The 22,917-nt window shown below is 46.2% G+C and overlaps 1 protein-coding gene across 9 annotated transcripts in view; it reads left to right on the forward strand.

Annotated features, from left to right (window-relative positions):
* zmiz1a (zinc finger, MIZ-type containing 1a) overlaps positions 1–22,917 on the forward strand; it is a 110,526-nt gene that overhangs the window by 63,166 nt on the left and 24,443 nt on the right. For 8 of the 9 annotated variants that reach the window (XM_029120292.2, XM_029120291.2, XM_029120285.2 and 5 more), the window contains 3 exons: positions 11,558–11,682; positions 16,208–16,321; positions 17,827–17,932. In XM_029120292.2, coding sequence (XP_028976125.1) covers positions 11,614–11,682; positions 16,208–16,321; positions 17,827–17,932 — 289 coding nt within the window. In that variant the 5' untranslated portion in view covers positions 11,558–11,613. Of the gene's footprint in view, positions 1–9,944; positions 10,056–11,557; positions 11,683–16,207; positions 16,322–17,826; positions 17,933–22,917 lie in introns of those variants that run through there. The other variant, XM_029120287.2, reaches the window with a different exon arrangement.

The raw sequence follows: 22,917 nt of genomic DNA on the forward strand, positions 1-22,917 counted from the left end.
TAAACAGCTTTTCTCTGGATTTGATGGAGTGCTGCTTTTTGATCTGCCGGGATTTGTATGCGCACGCTCCTGTAGATCTGTGTGTGTGTGCGTTTGTTTGTGTCTGTCTGTGTGTGTGTGTGCTATTGCTCTCTGCAGGTGGCAGTGGGATAATGTATTAGTGCGAGAGAGCAACAACACACACACACACACACACACACACACACACACACAGACGACCGGAGAAGTACACAGTGTGTCATCAGGTTGTGCGGAGAGGATCAGAAAGCTGTTTCCTCCACATGCTCTACATCAAATAAAAAATGAATGTGTGTGGGAAGAGTCTCGTATGAAGCAGATCAGCCTTCTTAATACTGTACATGTGTTGCTGTACACAGGTTTGGTTGGTGTGTGTGTGTGTGTGTGTGTGTGTTTAGTGATGTGTAGCCATGCTCCTGTCAGACCCATGTCTGGCTTGGCTTTGTGTGTATTTACAGTGTGTCTGTTTGGTCTAGACCGCTGTCTGTGTATAAGAACACTGTGCATCTGGCACACACGTATCACACAATACCACACAGACAATACAACACAAGCACCCAATGCAACACACAAATCCATCCACGTATGAGTTTACAAGGCTTTGGGTGGAAAAGTTAAATTAGAGACAGAACTATGTGCTTATGAGAGACTGCATTTCCAGGAGGTGGAGATATTGAGAGGTGGAGAGAGGGTGAGGTGGAGAGAGGGTAGGGACATCGGAGGGAGGACAGGAGAGAGAGAGAGACATTGGAGGGAGGACAGGAGAGAGAGGGAGGGACATTGGAGGGAGGACAGGAGAGAGAGGGACATTGGAGGGAGGACAGGAGAGAGAGGGACATTGGAGGGAGGACAGGAGAGAGAGGGAGGGACATTGGAGGGAGGACAGGAGAGAGAGGGACATTGGAGGGAGGACAGGAGAGAGAGGGACATTGGAGGGAGGACAGGAGAGAGAGGGACATTGGAGGGAGGACAGGAGAGAGAGGGACATTGGAGGGAGGACAGGAGAGAGAGGGACATTGGAGGGAGGACAGGAGAGAGTGGGAGGGACATTGGAGGGAGGACAGGAGAGAGAGGGAGGGACATTGGAGGGAGGACAGGAGAGAGAGGGACATTGGAGGGAGGACAGGAGAGAGAGGGACATTGGAGGGAGGACAGGAGAGAGAGGGACATTGGAGGGAGGACAGGAGAGAGTGGGAGGGACATTGGAGGGAGGACAGGAGAGAGTGGGAGGGACATTGGAGGGAGGACAGGAGAGAGAGGGACATTGGAGGGAGGACAGGAGAGAGAGGGACATTGGAGGGAGGACAGGAGAGAGTGGGAGGGACATTGGAGGGAGGACAGGAGAGAGTGGGAGGGACATTGGAGGGAGGACAGGAGAGAGAGGGACATTGGAGGGAGGACAGGAGAGAGAGGGACATTGGAGGGAGGACAGGAGAGAGAGGGAGGGACATTGGAGGGAGGACAGGAGAGAGAGGGACATTGGAGGGAGGACAGGAGAGAGAGGGACATTGGAGGGAGGACAGGAGAGAGAGGGACATTGGAGGGAGGACAGGAGAGAGAGGGACATTGGAGGGAGGACAGGAGAGAGGGCTTTGTGTGTTTACAGTGGAAACAGTGAGTCTGGACCATCGGGTCTTTCCACTGTTTATGGAGAGTGGTGAGCAACAACACTTCCTGAAGGGAACGCCAGCTTTCCAACCCGAACCCCATCCAAGTCGCTCCCTCTCCTCCTCCACATCTCCTTTCTCCCTATATCCTTCTTTTCCTGGCGCATGCGCGGCGCACAGCTCTTTCTCCTGGCCCTCTTTCACTCCGCGTCTGCCTGTCCCTCTCCACCTCTCCTGCTACCTTTTCTCCTGGCTCAGATTCTCCTGCAGCTAGTTGTCTGTGTGTAGGAGGTGGCCAGTGTTGTGGAGCAGACGACTCCTCACTGTTACAAAGCACTGCTTTGCTCTTTCAAAACTGCTTGTGTTGTAGCTTCCTGTGTGTTGTATTGTGTTAAACATAGATATCCTCCTACCGGCCTGGCTCTGTGCTGTCTCACAGCCTTCCAGTCCCAATCAAACACACACGCGCACACACACAAAGAACACGCAGATCATGTGTCCTCTGGCTCAGTGAACCACCCATCTGGCTTACAGGGGACCGGAATGTGCGCGTGCGTGCGTGCGTGTGCGTGCGTGTGCGTGCGTGTGTGTGTGTGTGTGTGTGTGAAAGCGAGGGCCAGGGAGAACGACAGGGATAAAGAGAGTGAGGTTGGGAGGGAAACTCATTTCTTATTACATTTCCTCTGCAGTGAAAGCCGCCGAGGCAAGATGGACACTCCATATCTCTCCCTCTCCGGCTGGGGTGGCGCGCCAGAAAACTCATCTAAATGGAAAACACATTGTCTTCATTATTTTGCCCTGGTGCTGGCTGAAAGACTGGTGTTGTCATGGTAACAGCCATCTGAGTGAGCTGCTCGGAGAGGCTAGAGGGAGGAGTGGTGGGGGTTAGGACCAGAGGAATGGAGAGAATAGAGAGGAGTGTTGGTGGGGGGTTATGACCAGAGGAATGGAGAGAATAGAGAGGAGCGTTTGGGTGGGGGGGGTTATGACCAGAGGAATGGAGAGAATAGAGAGGAGTGTTTGGAGGGGGCGTTATGACCAGAGGAATGGAGAGAATAGAGAGGAGTGTTTGGGTGGGGGGGGTTATGACCAGAGGAATGGAGAGAATAGAGAGAAGTAGGGAGGGTTAAAAGGAGAAAGACAAAAAGGAAACTGGAGAGATGGATGAAATTGAGGGAGGGATAGAAAGATGAGAAGATAGGAGAGAGAGAATGGGGGGGAAAGGAGGTGAATTTGGAATAGAGAGGAAAGGAGCGAGAGGAATGAAGAACGAGGGCAGGTACGGAGAAAATGAAAAGAATGAGAAAGACAATTGTGTGAGGAAGAGATCGGGAGACAGACCCACAGTCTGCAGTGTCTGGACAGAGTGTACTTTTAGCAGAGCATGACCAGTTAGTGTTTCTCTGAGTACACTTCTGATTCCTGATTCATATCGAGGGGTGTGTGGTGGTGGTGGAGGAGAGGGAGGGAGGGGTGTGTGGTGGAGGAGGAGAGAGAGAGGGAGGGAGGGAGGGGTGTGTGGTGGAGGAGAGGTCAATCCTGGGTAATTTGTTTTGGTCCTTCCACACAGAGAGACAGGACAGACACACGACAGGCAAAGATAGAGGGAAGGTAAACCAATTGCACTCTGACATGAAAAACGTGGACCTACAGCCTGGCTGTCCAACAGATCCGTGTAGATGCTGGCAGGGACAAGTGAGATACTGCTAAAATAAAACAATCCAATAAAATAGGTTGCATCCTTATTGTGCGTTAGATCATCAAGAAGTTAAAAGGATCTTCATAGGCAGCGTTACTGGTCTTCTCCATTAACGGTGGGGAGATTTAGCAGGGTGGCTATAAGAGGCTATAAGAGGCTATAAGAGGCTATAAGAGGCTATAAGAGGCTATAAGAGTTGGGTGTTGGTAGATGTGCTAGTAGACTACCAGCAATGACTGGCTGTATTTACATGACAATTACACAAGCAGTTAATGTCTTTAATCAGCCTGGGTTGTCAAAACGATGTTCTCGACACAACATCAGGCTTCAGCTAACCTAGCGCCACTAGCTATCTCCAGAGCGCCAGCAACAGCTACTGGCTGTTCAGAAACACACACACACACACAATCAAGTGTTTGCCTCCGTGAAGCGGTTGGTAACATCATAATCCTGGAGTTGATAGTACATTGACAGTGTGTCATGCCGATCCTCTACGCTGTTAGTAAGTGAGCAGAATGGCGTTGACAGGCAGAGGGGTTGGACTGGATTAGCTGGCCTTGGCACTTGGTTGTGTGTGACAAGGGTCTTCCATATAATTTGACGTGTAAATATTTGATCAAGCTTGTTAAGATGTAGCATTTTGTGTGTGTGTGTGTGTGTGTGTGTGTCGTTCCTGAGTAAAGGGAATGACCACCACTGTGTTTCTGAGAGGACCTACTCATACAGGTTCTGCTGGGCTCAGAGCATAAAGGCCACTGGTTTTTAGTTAATGTGCTCCACCACAGTGCTCAGTAGGGAAAGACTCTGTAGCACTTAACACCACACCATGCAACTCCAGGTCTGACTGCCTCACACATACACACACACACACACTCACACATGTGTGTAATGACTCCAGTTGAATACACCGTTATGGTGAGGCCCTCTGAGATGTGGTTGGCCCCATGGATACATGTGTAACAGTCAGTGTTCATGCTGTGTGGGTACTTAATGGTTCCAGTAGCAGGGCTACTTAGATATGGGTCTGGGGTTTGCTTTTTCTTCACGTCACCTACAGAGATGCATGTTCTGCACAACCGATGAAATTACACACGGTAGACATTCTTTCACTTCATCTGTCTTTTTATATCTTTTCTCTCTCTGTTCTCTCCTTCCTCTCTCTTGAGCTGTTTCTTTTTGTTACTGAGACACACACACACACACATGCACGCACGCACCCACGCACAGACAAAGACGCGCGCACGGGTGTTCAGGGTGTACGATTGTCTGTTGGGTCAGCAGTTTGGTAGTACTGAAACTGAAGGACATGGTATTTCTCCGCTAACCCATTCAGCAGTCAGAGGGTGTGTTTGTGTGTGTGCGCGCGTGTGTGTGTGCGTGTGCGTGATAGAGAGACTAGTAGCTAACTGTTCTCTAGGTTAGCCCTCAGCCCTTCTGTCAATCCCATCTTCTCTGCTCCTGAACTAATTTGAAGGTTGCTGGTCCACCCCCGTCCTCTGCCTCACACTGGCCTGGGTTTAAAGTGTCTTCCGGTAAACGGGTTATGGTAGGATATAGAACGTAACATTGGCCTCCTCCCACAGCCGAGTTCAGGGTGGAAGCCATCTCATGCTCCATCATGTGACTTTTAGTCTGTAGTCTGCCAAGACATACTACATCAGCAGTTATTTATAGTTAGTTCTACGATACTTGAACCCAGGAACATTCTATGGAATACTTTTATGGTTTTATTGCATACATTTATTATTCTTAAGGCCATTCGAAATGATATTCAACTAGTTTCGTGAATGGTCGTTTTTTTGGGGGTGACTGAAGATATTACAGTGTTTGTAAATTTGAGATGAAACGTGAAGTACCATTCTGAAGACAAGGCTGATCGCAAAAACAATAATAATGAAGATATTTCCATCAGTAATTTTGGGAGCAAAAACAACGATAACATTACAGATGTGAGGCTGAAGTACTCATTCATATGTTAAAGATGTGTGGCACGTTTGTTGGCAGTTGAATGGTTTTTGAAATGTCAACAGTAAATATTGTACCGTAGTATTGACTGAATACACTGCCAGACACCACACCCTCATAGGTCATTTCTTTATTTTTATATATTTTATAATTTTTATAATTTTTTATATAGAAAATGCAGTTGAAGTCAGAAGTTTACATACTCTTAGGTTATTTTTCCAACTATTGTTAACAGACAGATTATTTCACTTAGAATTCATGATATCACAATTCCAGTAGGTCAGTTTATATACACTAACTTGACTGTGCCAAAAAGCTTGGAAAATTCCGTCATGATGCATCTGATAGGCTAATTCACATAATTTGAGTCAGTTGGAGGTGTACCTGTGGATGTATTTCAAGGCCTACCTTCAAACTCAGTGTCTCTTTGCTTGACATCATGGGCAAATCAAAAGAAATCAGCCAAGACCTCCACAAGTCTGGTTCCTCCTTGGGAACAATTTCCACACCTGAAGCCACCGCTCCAAAACTTCTATATAAATGCCATGCTACGGTTTGCAACTGCCCATGGGGACAAAGATCTTAATTTTGGGAGAAATATCCTCTGGTCTGATGAGACAAAAAATGATTTGCCCATAATGACCGTTAAGTTTAGAGGAAAAAAGGGGAGGCTTGCATGCTGAAGAACCCCATCACAACCATGAAGCACTGGGGTGACAGCATCATGTTGTGGGGGTGCTTTGCTGGAGGAGGGACTGGTGCACTTCACAAAATAGATGGCATCATGAGGAAGGAAACTTATGTGGATATATTGAAGCAAAGACATCAGTCAGGAAGTTAAAGCTTGGTCACAAATGGGTCTTTCAAATGAACAATGAACCCAAGCATACTTCCGATGTTGTGGAAAAATGGCTTAAGGAGGCCTATAAGCTGGACTCATTTACAACAGTTAGGTAAAATTTACCCAACTTATTGTGGGAAGCTTGTGGAAGGCTACCCAAAAGGTTTGACCCAAGTTAAACAATTTAAAGGCAATGCCACCAAATACTAATTCAGTGCATGTAAACATCTGACCCACTGGGAATGTGATGAAAGAAATAAAAGCTGAAATCAATCATTCTCTCTACTAATATTCTGACGTTTCACATTCTTAAAATAAAGCGGTGAACCTAACTGACCTAAGACAGGGACCTTTTACTATGATTAAATGTCAAGAATTGTGAACAACTGAGTTTAAGGGCAGGTTTCCCAGACAGATTAAGTCTTTTCTAGGACTGAAAAAACAAGCTCAATGGAGTTTTCTATTGAACTAGATTTTGTTTTGTCTTAGACCAGGCTTAATCAGTGTCTTCGAAACCGTCGTGATTAAGACCCTGCTTCATCATATCAACTCCCAGTGGACTTGAAGTGGTCCATGTTAAGATATGTCTACAAAAGCAAGGTCCTGTTCTGGTTCTTACCATTCTGCTTGCTCAACCAGGCAGTCTAGACCTGAATCCTTATGTGTGGTCTATATCAGATGTCAGGAAGGATTAAGGAGCCTCTACTCTCAAAAAATGATATGAGTCAAAGGTGGAGTCGTTTGACTAGATTTTACCAGAGATTACCTGTGGAGAATGTGAGGCCATTTGTCAAAAACAGAAGCTGAAAATGTTGTTCAACAGGACAGTGGTTGAGAACAATTGAGAACATCATTGATGATTATGGAATGGGAGAGCCAAAGCCTAGATTGGGGAGGGTGAGTTGAAGTGGGTTATACATGCAAGAAATCCCTCAGACATCAAAAGGTTGGAGCAGTTCTGCAAGGAAAGCAAGGAAATATTTGGAAGAAATACTTCTAGTCGATTTAAGAGGCAGTTACAAGAAACAGGTACATGAACTATTTCAGCCAGAGGGGGCAATACTTGGTTGTACTGTAATATTTGTATTTTAGATTTTTTTGTTTTAAAATAATAATAATTGTTTTACTTGTCAACAGTTTTAAAGGGTCCAAATATATAAGAAAAATGACACTTTTCCAATCTTTCTTTTAAAAAAAAACTGTACCAGCATGTAAGAGAAATGCATTTCAACATGAATGTTCAAAGACAATCTCTATAACATGTAATAGTGTGTGTGTTAATTAACACATGCTTTTGTGTGTTCATGTGTGTCCTGCTATGTCCTTGAGCTCTGTTCATATTTATAGCTGGCCAACTGCTATCAGAAGACATGGGCCCCAGCTGGCTGCGTTGCTGTGCTGAGTGTCACATAGTTGGACATTACAACACTGGTCGTCACATTCAATCAAACAGCATCTTGACTTGTTCTTGTCTGGGATAAGGCCGTTGGTATTGAGTGTGGTAAATGCTGAGGTAGACGTGTGTGTGTGTGTGTGTGTGTGAGCGAGAGCGTTAAGGGAGCGGGGGGGTGATTTAGCTCAGTAGAGTGGTGTGGATTGGCTTGTTTGGAAACATCACTACAGATAGAGAATGAGGAGCCGGGAGAGAGAGTCTGGGAGGGAGAACAGACATGGAGAGGAGAGAGAGTCTGGGAGGGAGAACAGACATGGAGAGGAGAGAGAGTCTGGGAGGGAGAACAGACATGGAGAGAGAGAGAGTCTGGGAGGGAGAACAGACATGGAGAGAGAGAGAGTCTGGGAGGGAGAACAGACACAGAGAGGAGAGAGTCTGGGAGGGAGAACAGACACAGAGAGGAGAGAGTCTGGGAGGGAGAACAGACACAGAGAGGAGAGAGTCTGGGAGGGAGAACAGACTGAGAGGAGAGAGAGAGAGTCTGGGAGGGAGAACAGACACGGAGAGGAGAGAGTCTGGGAGGGAGAACAGACACGGAGAGGAGAGAGTCTGGGAGGGAGAACAGACATGGAGAGGAGAGATAGAGAGTCTGGGAGGGAGAACAGACATGGAGAGGAGAGAGTCTGGGAGGGAGAACAGACATGGGGAGAGAGAGAGAGAGAGAGAGAGAGTCTGGGAGGGAGAACAGACACGGAGAGAGAGTCTGGGAGGGAGAACAGACACGGAGAGGAGAGAGTCTGGGAGGGAGAACAGACACGGAGAGGAGAGAGAGCGTCTGTGTGTCGCGCTGCAGCCCACACCACATTAGAGCAAATGAATCCATTCCACTGCCTGTTATTATGGCTGAGGGAGGGAGGGAGGGAGGTGGAGGGAGCTTGGCATTACATTTAGGGGGGAGGTAGAAGTTGTTGCTGTGTTGACTTGGGGGAGACGACATTAACAGCCGAGGACCTTCTCTTGTCCCCTATACTGATCTAGAATCCCCACGTCTCTCTCATTAGCATCTAGAACAGCAGGCCTACCTGGCTCTCTGAACATACCCTGTCTTCTCATATTTACACTGCATTTGAAACAATAAATCACGTTGTGTGTGTGTGTGTGTGAGTGATCATGAAGGCATCATTTCCCTGCGTTCTGCAGTGTTGTGAACCTTTCTTGCCCCTCTGCCATACTCCAGTGATTTCATATTACTGCGCTTTTGTTGCAGAGCGCTAATTTGTTGCACCACCACCCCTGGGGTTGTCGTGTGTGTGTGTGTGTGTGTGTGTCTTTCACCACGGTATTGGTTTGGTTTTAATGGTATGGTGAGTTAAGTCTATGCTTCTGAACGACCTCTCGTCACTCTTTAACGCGTGTATAATATGCCCAACATAATCGTGTGCGGTATGTGTGTATGAGCCTTGTCTTGCACTGCTGATAAGTGGAACTCGACAGTTGTAGCTGATGAGGTTATTGAGGAGGCAATTCACTAACAACTCCTTAGTGAAGGCACGCATGAATTTCAGCAGAATTCTCACTACATCCCTCCTCAGGAGTATGTGACAGCCTAAGTCTGTCTGTCTCTGTCTGTCAAGAGTCCGCTACATAAACAAATGCTAAATGACTAACAGTCTATACATAGCATGTTATTAAATTTGTTGCGCCACACGTTTGACAGTGAGCCCGGTGAAGCTTATTTTTCACCCCTGACGCACGCATACAACAAACGCGCAACGTGTGATGTACCCGGAAAAGAACCGGGTTTTGAACACTTTGTGATTGATCGCCTCAGAGTACTGACGGAGCTGACCAGCCCTGCGACCTGATTAGATATGAAACCTCAGCCAGTGATGAAAATGTCTGCCTCTGTTCTCTCATGGATCAGATGACAGACGACGAACCAGAATTTCTCCGAGTACATATGATAGTGATGACACCGCGGATCTGTCTCCGCCTCCCGGGCACTGTGAACTGTCGCGGTGTGCGGTGCGCGGTCACAGGAAGGGGGAACCGGTTCGTCCGTGAGCCACAAGGTCAGACAGTGGAGCGGCGTTCGGAGGCCAGGGGAGGCGGCGTGGCTGTACTTGCGGTGGTCGGTGCCCTACCAGTAGTCTACAGATCCGCAGGTCTGCCTGGGTGCAGGTCTAAGTGACTGCGGCTCTGAGAGGCAGCGGGGAGGTCGGGGATTTGTAGTGCTTGTAAAGGCTTACGGGAGCCCTCAGTAGACTGCCGACAGGCAGCGTTAGGTGAGGAGGCTGGGAATGACTGGGGTGGGAGAGGGTTGGGAGACACCTGCTGGTCCCTCTCTGTAACTGCAGCTAAACCTGGCTGTGTTCTGGGGACACTGCTCCTTAGCAAGCTTAAAAACACCGGTTATCTCAAATTCCACGAAATTGCTGAATACACTCGTGTGTTGGCAAGACTGGATTTTATACTGCTGCCATTACATCAAAGCCAACACATGTTTAACACTTTTAACGGACAAAGAAACTGGTACAGTAGATTTTGTTGTATGTGGGTCAAAATTAATTGCTGCTCTTGTTTTCTGTCCCAAATTGTCCCATATCCTAAACAACTAACAGACTATTCTTGTTTAATAGGCAATTCTTCTTTTTGTAGACTATTCTTTTGGTTGTCTAGGCTTTATTCTTCCATTAGTAGACTGTATTCATTTTTGAGTGGACTATATTCCAGGTAATTCTAGTCCTGTAAATCTTAATCTCCTGGGATTAGTAATACATACCCTCTTTTACCACAGATAGCTGTTCCTTTGAAGCTGTACCTTTGAGCTTAATGACATTTCCTCATTCCAACTCTATTACTTCCTCTGTGTGTGTTCTCCTTCAGAACCGTTAAATGCTAGGAGAACCACTCCCTCACTTTCTCCTCACTGCCACTCAGCTTTTCCACCCTTTCTCCCTCTGTCCCATCCCTCTCCATCTCCTATCCCCCCCACCATTCCTCTCTCCTTCTCAACACGGGCTCCTAAACTTAAGCCGTTATCAGCTCTGAGCAGCGCTGTAAAGCCCCGGCTCCCCCGGTTCATCATGGGAGATTCTCTTTGTATAGAGGAATTTGTAGCCGTGATGGAGATAAATGTGGCGTGTGGGGTGGGGAGGGGCAGGGGGAATGGCGGAGTGACTGACTTTCTGCCTCTACACGTATTAATCTATCCTCTGTCACATAGCCACACGGCTACATACTTTACACAGGGGGGGGGGGGGGGGGATGGGGGGGTGGCGGCGGCGCGGAGAGCGTATTGCCTGCTGTTAGCTGAACTCCGTTTAGAGGGTCAGACAGGATTGATGACCTTGAACAGGACGTGTGCCTCGGCTGGCCTGTGTCTTAACTGGGAGATGATGGTACAGGGATGTCACACCCACGGCTTTGGGTGACACGTCTACCTGGGTAGGGGGCGGGGTCGTCCTGATGGTCATTGTCAGTTAATTGTCTTTTGTTTTTTTTATTGTTTTTTTTTTTTTTGCATTTATGGTGTCTTTTTGTTTTGGATTAAAGTGTAACAGCATTTGAGTAGTTAACGAATTAATTTTAGTTTTGGTTCTGGGTTTCTATGATTACTTACGATGTTGTCTTTCTCTCTTTCTTTAAAGAGCCTGTCCTAAACAACCGGTCTCTGTCTCTAAAGAACCTGTCCCAATCAAGCTGTCTCTGTCTCTAAAGAACCTGTCCTAATCAAGTTGTCTCTGTCTCTAAATAACCTGTCCTAATCAAGTTGTCTCTGTCTCTAAAGAACCTGTTCTAATAAACCTGTCTCTGTCTCTAAAGTACCTGTCCTAATCAGCCTGTCTGTCTCTAAAGAACCCATCCTAATCAAGCTGTCTCTGTCTCTAAAGAACCCGTCCTAATCAACCTGTCTGTCTCTAAAGAACCTGTCCTAATCAACCTGTCTGTCTCTAAAGAACCCGTCCTAATCAAGCTGTCTCTGTCTCTAAAGAACCTGTCCTAATCAACCGGTCTACCTCTTTATCTTCCAGAGTGCTGAGTGTTGATGGCGTTGCGTTAGGCTAGAGGACAGGAAGCAGTCATCAAGATGAACTCATTGCCGTCGATGGATCGGCACATCCAGCAGACCAACGACAGGCTGCTGTGTATCAAACAGGTAGGAAGCACAGATGTCCACTGAGACAACCAGTAGCAGGTTCCCGGGTTCAGTTTCCTGACATAACTCCCCATTAACTCCAAGTCGCCGGCCATCCAAGTGGCATTTGCAGGTACCTGAAAGTAAGGATGACGTCTTGGTTTTCTCAACGTTACAGCGGATCACCCGCGTGTTGCCCATGACAATCCTGTTGACTACGACGAGGGGAGACGACTTTTTCACTCTCCAGCCGCTGTCTCCACAAAGACACCACATTGCCTTATATGGTGAACTGTTAGCCTACCCATTAGCTACAGCTTCACAGATCAGGTTACACTGGTCTGAGAGAGAGAGAGACAGACAAAGACAGTGGTAGGGAGAGAGGCCATATTTTGTGCTCTCTCCCTCCTTACAGGCCCTTCTCCGCATACTCTCTGGTGATTCCTCTGCTTCTCTTTCATTTCATTCTCCTCTCCAGCTTCTGTCTTCCCCTCCATTCTCTCCCCGAGTCATGGACCTCTTATTCTGTAATGTGTAGTGCAGCTCTGCACTGAGACGAAGCAGCCAGAGTACATGTATCTCACCGTATGTTTCCACTGGGTTATTGTTGTGGTTTGGGGTCCTGGCCGAGGGCCAATGGGCTGAGCCGTTTTCTACTCAGGCAGATAGTGAACAGCCCAATCCCCAGACAGACCAGTGTAAACACGGACATTCAGGGGAGGACTGGGAAGCTTTGAAGTCTATCTGTCTGTGAGGCTGCCGACACCTCTCCCTCCCTCCCTCCCTCCCTCCCCCTGCTCTCTTACAACACAGGGCCTGTTTCCTCCATCTGTTGTCTGGCGCCTCCACCACTCCACCGTCACAATGTTTGGTTACATCACTGCTGCTCCTCAGCTCTCTATTATTGTCAGGCAGGCCGGTGGGTAATTCTCTTGGTTTCTGATTTTCTGTCTATTGTGTTCCACCAAATTACTATCATGTTACCTAGCTATCATGTCCCTTCAGATCTGCAAACACTCAAAGGGCGGCAGCTAATGAAAAGACTGAAGAGCTTTCTTCAGACTGGGATGTGTGCTTTCATTTTGTTGGTCCCAGTGCAAATTCTGTCAGACAATCCTCTTCTTGGCAACTATTATCCCTGTCACACTGGGCATGTAGGCTGTAAGACTCACATCAACCAGTACTAATGTCATTACACCACTCATCCAGACATCCACCATGTCCCCTCCATCTCGCTCACTCCCTCATTCACCTGCCCGACTCCCTGTCTCATTCACCTGCCCGACTCCCTGTCTCATTCACCTGTTCTTGAGGCCTTCCTCTGTATGTTCTCGAGGCCTTCCTCTGTATGTTCTCGAGGCCTTCCTCTGTATGTTCTCGAGGCCTTCCTCTGTATGTTCTCGAGGCCTTCCTCTGTATGTTCTCGAGGCCTTCCTTTGTATGTTCTCGAGGCCTTCATCTGTATGTTCTCGAGGCCTTCCTCTGTATGTTCTCGAGGCCTTAGGCAGACAGACAGACCAAAAAACACAGACCGAAACACAGACATTGCCACTTTCTCTCTCTCATAGAAGCTCTATTGTCAGGCTGAGCTAAATCCTCTCTTTCAGACATTCACCTCAGCTGCCCTGTAAAGACAATACCTCTAACTGTGTGTGTGTGTTCCTCGCCTATGCAAGGATGGCACGGAAAGAGACATTTCAGGATGAGAATAATAAATGCTTTTAAGTGGGGCTCAATCTCGTTGGCCAGAACAAGCCAGCGTGCAAGAGCCATTAACCTCCTGAGCTGTGGAGAGGGATATAGAATAAGAGAGAAGGAGGGATGGGGAAAGGAATACGCAGAGGGAGAAAGACAGACTAAGAGGGGGAGGGAGAAAGAGACAGGGAGGGAGTAGGGAGTAAAGGGAAAGGGGGAGACAGAGAGGGGGGGAGAGAGGGAGGACAGGGAAAAAGACAGACAGACAGATAGAGGGAGGGGGAGGGAGAGACTGCAATGGAAAAGAAAGGCAGAAGAGAGCAGACTGGGAAAGACGGAGAGATTAAAGGGAGGGACACTGAGCAAGAAGGAGGAGGAAGAGGCTCTTCAGGGCTGAGTAGTCTGCAGACCAAGGGAGAGGATGGAAAAAACAGTTGGTGAGTCAGTGAAAGTGAATGTCTGCGCACACAAAAACGCTGCGCCACTCCAGCCTCAAGGCAGTCACAGGCGGCGTGCGGCGGGCGGGTGGCCGGCCCGTTCATTGTCAGTAACGGCGGGAGCGCAGTTCTCCCCTGGCGGGGCGTTCCACAGTGGTCACGCTCGTGAAGCTGACCAGGCTCAAGCCAGGTGAACAATATGGACAACTGACAATGTAGCCCGTCTGATCAGCCATCTACCCAGTGGGTGTGTCAGTCTGGGAACGTTGGGATTATCTGCCGGCTGTCTGGAAAGACTGTTAAGAATTGTGTTACGAGTCAAGTAACCCTAGCTGGAACCGAAGTGCATTTACACAGGTACACCTAAGAATTTGAATTGGCCTAAAGACGGCGTTCCCATTTAGAGCGGCAACACGGTGGCTTGTTGCTCGGCCCGGTTAAGAAGAATAGGTTGAGGAGGGAAGGGGTTTAATCCCTGTGTGCCTGCATGACCCTGTACGGGAACGCCCCCTCAGGCCCCGCTGCATTGTGGGTATAGAATCTGTACCCTGCTTGACAATACATCAAGGTCCCTTGGTAACACCCTCACGCTCGTATACCTAATCCTTCGCTCTGTTGTCAAGCTCCTCTCTTCATCGCTCTCTTCTTACTCGTTCATCCGTCTCTCCTCCTAAGTAACGCCCCTGTCTATGTAATGATGGTAATGTAGTTCCCAGTCATATTTTTTGGCAGTCAATATTTATATCGTTTTTTATTTTTTTTTACAAAACTGAATAGTATATAAACTAAAAGGATATGGGTGAATAGAAGAACAGAGATCGGACAGCCCTCCGGTAATATACATGTACTCATGTTTTTATTGGCGCAAGCCGATCTTCATTAGCTACAAGCTCTTCTTCAGCTTGCATATGACAGTTGGTATTGGAGTTATTTAGCAGACAATCCAGAAACTGTGAACCATGTAGGGCCACTTTTCTAGGTAGTCAATGTATTCAGGGGACCGAATTTAATTGTACAAATGAACAGAAGGTTAATTATTATTTTTTTTGCATTTGTCGGTCTGAAATCTTAGACCCAAGGATATGGTCTTTGCTGGTCTAGCAGGCCTATACTGAAGTCATCTTCAATTCCGGTTTGTTTCCAGTTGTTTTTGCCTGTCTGTAATTCTTCGTTAAGTGGAACACACGCTCAATTGGACTAAGGTTGGGGGATTTACTTGGCCTGTCAAGAACATTCCGTTGGCTATGAAAAACGTTGAGGCATTTGGTTGGACAGTTCCAGTTGCAGCCATACCTACCCAAGCCATTACACTAGCTCCACTATGTTTCACAGATGAGGTGGTAAACCTTGGCGCATGAGCAGTTCCTTTCCTTCTGCCAAACTTTCCTTTGTCCATCACTCTGGTACGGGTTAATCTTCATCCCTCCAAAAGACTTTGTTCCAGAACTCTACAGGTCTTCTTTTTTGGATGGCTGTTCTATTCTCAGGTCTTACCGGCGGTTTGCATCTTCTAATAGCCTAAACCCTCTGAGGTGATGCTGGTGTAGTCTTCTCTTTAGAGTGCTCTTTGACACATTCCCACTTAGATAGTGTTTTTGAGTTGTTAGACCTGTTAGACACTTTCCATTTCTTTGCCATTGAAAGTAGCTGATTTTGACATCCCTAATGTTTTGAGTGGCTCCGATAGATTTACTCCGATTTTTCTGCCTCATAGTGGTCTGTTTTTGCTCCCTCAATGCAACCTTTAGCAGAAAGGACTGCAACCTAATGCTTCCTGTAGTTATTTATACATCCCTCACAGCACCGTAGAGGGATTTGTGGCTCATTCCTCCATGAAGCACTGCTTTCTCTTGGGTGACTATTGTGGCTCCAGAGCCTTAGAAATGGCTTTGCAACTTTTTCCAGACTGATATGAATCAACAAAGGTTTTCAGAAATGTATCTGACATGACATGATGTGGCTTTGGAACCTGTGTGCTGACAACCTCTGATGGCAGGGGCCAAAGGTAGTGCGATTTCTATTGGACAGTATTGGCCCAAACCAATCCTAATTGTTAACCAAGGTATTCAAACACCTGAACATTGCTCACATTGAATTCGGTCAGATCTTATTGTTAATTCAAACCAATTAAATCCCTTTAATTGGTTTGAATTAACTTAGGGGCAATCACTTTTTTTTCTCACCTGAAGATTGCATGTTTTATTACCTTGCATACGAAACATATAGGCAAGTGTCATTTTTCTTCTCTCTCCGACTCCCCCACCATAAGATCTGACCAAATTCAATGTGAGCGATGTTCAAAAATGCGTTACATCAGACGGGGTGAACTGGGTTTTCACGCCACTATGCATGTCTTATCAATTCAGATCACGTGTAATAGCCAGGTTTTCTCTCTTTTTGTTGTTGTCTGATAGCACTTACAGAACCCGACCAACTTCCATACAGCAGCAACAGAGCTGCTGGACTGGTGTGGAGATCCCCGAGCCTTCCAGAGACCCTTCGAACAAAGCCTCATGGGGTGCCTCACGGTATGCTCACCTCATCAAGACTCCTCCCGACTGAAAACCACTATAGCAGAACTGTACTTCCCTCAGAACCCTGCTCATCTCCCTGAATCTAGAGATTCTCCAGGGAAACTGTAAAGGTGTTCGTCGACTAAGCGTTACACACTCACCACTGAAATCCCATTGTCTTATATGCCCACCGCCCATTGTACAATTGTGTCAACTTTGTGTAGATTTTGTGTATTATGTCCCTCAAATAGTTTCAGGCTTCTGAGCAAATTTCAGATGGTGTGTGTGGAAACGTGAACGTTTAGAGAATTCTGAGCATATTTTGGCTTGTTTTCACCAGGGACGACATCTAATCAACACTTCCTTTTGGCTACCATTCGTTTTCACTTCACGACCAATGAGTTGAACGAATTTCAAAAGGACTTTCACCCTAACTCACTCTGTTAAACATAGAAACACGCTGCTTAATGTTTCTGATGACGATGCTTCGGTATAGAATGTAACTACCTCTGAGTTGTTGCATAGCAATGGGTCTTATCATCTAAATGGTATCATCAGAGACATTCGTATCCCATAGTGCGGTTTAAATCACCCTCAAAGAAAAGATATTGACTATTTTAATCTGGTGTATTACATTACATTACTGTAGTCTTAGTCCAACAGCTGTACTGACTGGGGTTTTGTCTGCTCTATGATCGTTACCTCATTGGATGGATATATTGAACAGTAAATAAGACAGAAAAGCTATTGATGGAAAATCAATTGGCCTAGACCACCTAGCGGGCCATCTCCCAGTTTAGTGATCAGAAGTTAATTCCTGTTTGCTAAAGAGAGGCAGATTGTTTTAGATCGTACTTTTCTAATACATAGATCTGGTGGTTCTCTTATATCCACAAAGATATATCCAGGAAGGCCTTCTTGCTCCCGGCTACTCAACAGAGTACCGTGTTACAGCGTACAGTATGTGAGTGTATAGGGGAGGAAACAGCTGTCAGTTAGAAGAGACCGAAAGATCAGGTCGTGTTCAGGAGTAGAGCAGAGAGCTGGGAGATGTCCTGATTTAATATTCTGATGTATCCCGTGTTATCCTGGTGGAACTAGGTTCACCTCCATACACATAGGTAGATGTCTCTATGTGTGCGAGCTAGGCCTGTTTGGGTTGTGTCATTAGGATTCCCATTAGCTTTTGCACGTGCATCAGCTCCTCTTCCTGGGTCTGCAGGGTGTGTATGTCTGTATGTGCGTGTGGCTGTGGGTGTGTATTTTCTCATGCTTGCCCATATGCAAACTTCTGCTCCTCAAACTTCGTCATTTATAACTGTACAGGGATACTTGGCTGTTTGGACTGGACCTAACTTCTGGTGCTGGTTGGTTTTAGTCGTGAAACGTTTAACATATCAAACAGTAACATTTCTGTTTTCTGAGCTGACCATTCTGTGGTTCTGGTTACTTATCGGTTGGTCTCTTTCTTTCTCCACCTTCTGCTCTCTCTCTGCCTCTCTCTCTCATTCCCTGCCCAGGTGGTGAGTCGTGTGGCAGCCCAACAAGGCTTTGACCTGGACCTTGGCTACAGGCTGCTGGCTGTTTGTGCTGCTAACAGAGACAAATTCACGCCCAAGTCTGCAGGTTAGAGACACCACATAAATACAAAATCTTAGGAAGTCCATCAACGCATGCAATGGAAAACGTGTTGCGACAGAATTCGTCAAGTGAACACCACCCAGGTGTATCATGAAGTGTGAACGGTCATAATGAACTCACAGTACTTCACACAACTACTGCCCAACGTTTCAATTCTTCAGGAGGCCGTTTTTGTTGGTGTTTTTTCTTAGTTTTTTGGTGTAAGGTTGTCTGACCACATTCTGGACACAGACATAGGATGCATCCCAAATGGTTGCCTATTACCTATATAGTGCACCCATTTTAACCACATTCCTATGTGCCCTTCTATATAGGGAATACAGTGCCATTATGGAATATAACCATGGTCATGTTTCAGGGCTTCTGTGGGTTTGTTAATTTCTGCGTTGTATAAACTGCTTGTACACTAACTCAGACATGACACGTATGGGCAGAGTTCATTGTAACAGCGAGTATTTATAGCGGCTATTAATCTTTAATGTGCCATTGAGAAGAGCTGTCCGGATGTCAGGCAGCCTCATAGAAAACAGTCAACTCAACAGTCTCAATACAAATGCAAAAGCGCAGGTGTTCACGCACGCACACACTTAGGCACACACATCCACACTCTACAGTAATGCTGTCCTCAGTCACTTTGCCTTTCACATCCAATTCCTCCGATCCATACCCCACTCTGCATCAGAGTGTCCATTTGTCTGGACAGACAGGGATGAGAGAGCGAGTGAGAGAGAGGGAGGGAGAGAGCGTGAGATGGATGGGTGAATGTGTAAAGAGGTGTGGAAAAAACACCTGACAAAGCCACAACTGGTCAGAATAAATAAAAAGGGATGTTTGAAAGAACCTTGAGTAACCGTGGTTACCTCGAGCATGTTTTGTGGATCTAATGGAATGTGATTGGCTTGTTTTGGGGGTAAGTAAAGTGAAGCACCCAACATGAGGGTGTGCAGAACTAAGCCTAACAGCGAATACACACAACAGAGTAACAGTTCTCCATTTCATCTCTTATCAAAACCTGTGCATGTATACAGACATATAGACAGACAGACATAGAGACAGACATAGAGACATAGAGACAGACATAGAGACATAGAGACAGACATAGAGACATAGAGACAGACATAGAGACATAGAGACAGACAGACAGACATAGAGACAGACAGACAGACATAGAGACAGACAGACAGACAGACATAGAGACAGACAGACAGACATAGAGACAGACAGACAGACATAGAGACAGACATAGAGACAGACAGACATAGAGACAGACAGACATAGAGACATAGAGACAGACAGACATAGAGACAGACAGACAGACAGACATAGAGACAGACAGACATAGAGACAGACAGACATAGAGACAGACAGACATAGACAGACAGACAGACATAGACAGACAGACAGACATAGACAGACATATAGACAGACAGACATATAGACAGACAGACATATAGACAGACAGACAGACAGACATATAGACAAACAGGCAGGCAGACAGACAGACAGACAGACAGACAGACAGACAGACATATAGACAAACAGGCAGACAGACAGACAGACAGGCAGACAGACAGACATATAGACAGACAGACATTTGTTTATTGGTGTAGGTTTATTCCCCCTTCCCCCATTTCTGTACTGATGGTATATTGGGATTATTGTGCAGGGCTCAGGTTGGACTGTCTGGTCTGAATGACAGCTCACATCATCTCCAGGCCCTATGATGGCTCTGGGATCTAATAAACAGAATGTGGTCTGGTCCTGGAGACACCCAAATGGCACCCTGTTGCCCGTTGAACCTGGTCAAAATATGTGCACTACAATTAGAATAGGGTGACTTTTTGGACACGCTGAGAAATTGGGGGTTCAGGGGAGGGAAAGCTGTTTTCCGCACAGAGCCTAATGGGAAAGATCCTGAAGGATATTCTATAAAACAGGAATAGAGAGGGAGGAGGGAGATATATGGTGCTGAGAAGGAGAACGTGAGGGATATACAGAAACATTGAGAGGGATGGCGTAGACAGAGGTGTGGCGGGAGAGGAGGATGGAGGGGAAAAGAGACACGGAAGTACAGAGAGATGGAAGACGTGATGGAGACAGATCGGGGCTCAGACTGGTCTCAGTCAGCTGCTATCCATCTCACCTCGGTTTAAAGAACGTCCGTCTGAGGAAGCAGACAAGCAGGCGACAGACCCAGAACACACACAAATACACTTAAACACTCTTAAGGCCACTATGAGGCTGGAGGGGATGATGCAGAAGCCCATCAACAGCCCAGGCTGTGTCTGTGTGTGTGTGTGTGTGTGTCTGTGTGTGTGCCTGTGTGTGCGCCTATCCCTGCAAGTATAAAGTGCAGCCCTAGCACAATCCCATGACAGTCAGGCTGGCGACAGAGGGCCCTGCATCCGACACCTGAGAGCCCAGACTGAGAGCAGGAGTCTGGGATCCACTCTGGCCATCTCTAGGGAGGGGAGGGCCTTCCTGCTTTTCTTGTCTCCACCTTTATCCTGTGTGGCTATCAATCATAGTGACAGGATGGTTGTTACAGCGATCTTAGATTTTAAACATGGAGTAAGTTAGATTTTTGGCCGTAAATGTGACCATAATTCTATTGAATGGAAACAGTGATATGATATTTGTAGCTCATATCAGATTTTTGCTAAGCCAAAGGCGGTTCAGTCTAAACCCTGTCACTCCTCCAAATCACCCTACCTTCAGTCAATGCAGGTGGTGCTACCTAGTGTGAGAATGTTCCCAGAATGATCTAGAATGGTCCCCGAATGATCTAGACGGGTCCCAGAATGATCTAGAATGGTTAGAATTTTCACGAACAATTAGGTTGCCTTGTCAACATTACGTTTTCTCTCTAGCTGCCAAGCTGCTTTGTATGTTCATGTATCTGGTGGTTAGTATGAGGTGTCTAGCATTTGTGACCTCAGAGCAAGAGATTGACTTGCCATATTAATCTAAGGTTTGCATGGGGAAGATAAACTCATACAGTACCATTGAAAGATTTGGAGACTCTTTCTCATTGAAAGGGTGTTTCTTAATTTTTTTACTATTTTCCACATTGTAGAATAATAGTGAATACATCAAAATTATGAAGCATCTCATATGGAATCATGTAGAAACCAAAAAAGTGTTAAACAAATCAAAATTCATAGTATATTTTAGATTCTTGTAAGTATCCGCCCTTTGTCTTGTTTTGCACACTCTTGGCAGTCTCTCAACCAGCTTGAGGTTAAGTTTAGGGTTGACTGGTATTTTAAGCGTGACGAATTTGCGCCGTGACGTGTGTTCTTTCAGAAATGGCTAACCGTGTCGATGGTTAGGCCGCTAGCTACTTGTTCAGTGGTGTTGTGGCTAACGAAGCGTAAGCGTAAGGTCGTCACCAAGTGGGCTGGAGGGGTTACTTCAGTGCATGATTCACTGTCTTCATTAAGTGCTTTTTTTGTTGAAAGTACAAACATTGAAATTGTCTGGGTGGGGGCTTTTAAATGTTGCCTAAAAATTCCTAATAAGTTAAAATGCTTCTATTGTGTGGTCATTCACTCTATCATAATGTTAGCCTATTCTCAGTGAATAACATGCTAGCTATCTATCTAGGCCCATTTGAAAACTGAAGGAAGTGAATATTAAGTGTTATCAGACTGGGTCTTGGTTTGTGATGTGTGGTAACAATTAGTCAGTCAAACTCCTGTCACAGATCATGTCTGTGCCTCCTTAAATCCATTAGTGTCCATCAGAATGTCAGCTCCAACAGAGATTCTCATAATGCTTTTCAGTACTTTTCAAAAATTCAGAGAGGGGCGAGTTTGGAGTTGTCGTTGGGTTCATTTTAAGGTGTGAACAAAGATGATTTTAAGTATTACTTCTTTGAACAAGTTATGGCATGACATGCAAGTCATGGCTTAACATAAACAGTAGGCTATGGTACAGCAGAATGTCAACAGTGATTCTGTAGGCAGACGCAGGATCTTGCTTGTTCTTGTTCCCCAATTATTAAAAAAAGATTACTGTTCTATGCAACAAAACAAAGAATACATTCTGTTGCACATCATCATCTCCGCTGTTTTTCGTGTATCAGGAGAGGATTACGTTAGGTTACAGGCTTCCATGTCACTAGGCTTCTTGCAGGCTTACAAGTGTAGCTTGGTTCCGAAGGAGGGGGAGAGTTGGCCAAACTGTGTTGGTCTAAAGTGGAGTGGAGTTGGGTTGGGTGTCAGAGAGAAGGATAGGAAAATATGTTATTCCTCGTATGGAAAACTCAGAGTGCAAATGTAAATCAACGTGGTTGTGCATGAAGTCGGAGTGAGACAGGGAAATGAGAGACAGCACAGGATTGGGTGTTCGCCTTTGACATCCAGCTCTCTGCTCTCAGAAGTAAAGAATGTTGGGCAGGGCTGTGGAATGCTGTCAGCACTGAGTAAATCAACGCAGCACGCTCACTGGACAATCTGCTGTCACACATCAGGGAAAGAAACCAATCCAACTTGTCAACAGTGACAGATTGCTTCCAGTGTGAGGCAGGCTGTAACTCTCATCCAACGCACTGGGCCTAAAACACACTCTTGTGTATGTGCACACAAACACACACACACAGTCTCGCTCCCTCTGCTGCTCCGCTCTCTCCCTGTCTATGGGAGTTCTCTTCCTCTGTAGCTGGCTAAGTCAGTGTAGAGTCTCTGTTGTAACTGACCCAATCCACCTTCCTGATTATTTAATTACAGCTGAGCCAAAGAGAATGATAGAGAGGAAACAAGAGAAAGAGAGAGAATGAAGGCCTATGACTGCATTATTAACAGGAGGATCTTTTATAGGGTTATTTATTGTGTGTGTGTGCAAAATGTATTCTTTGACACTAAGCTTTTGCCTTCTTGGATGATAATGATGATATCACTTAGCATGACAAAAGCACTGTCAATAGCTTTCGAACTTGTAAAACTCCTGAAACAGATATTTATACATTA

This window comes from Esox lucius, chromosome 6, assembly GCF_011004845.1.
Source record: "Esox lucius isolate fEsoLuc1 chromosome 6, fEsoLuc1.pri, whole genome shotgun sequence".
NCBI classification, from domain to species: Eukaryota; Metazoa; Chordata; class Actinopteri; order Esociformes; family Esocidae; genus Esox; species Esox lucius.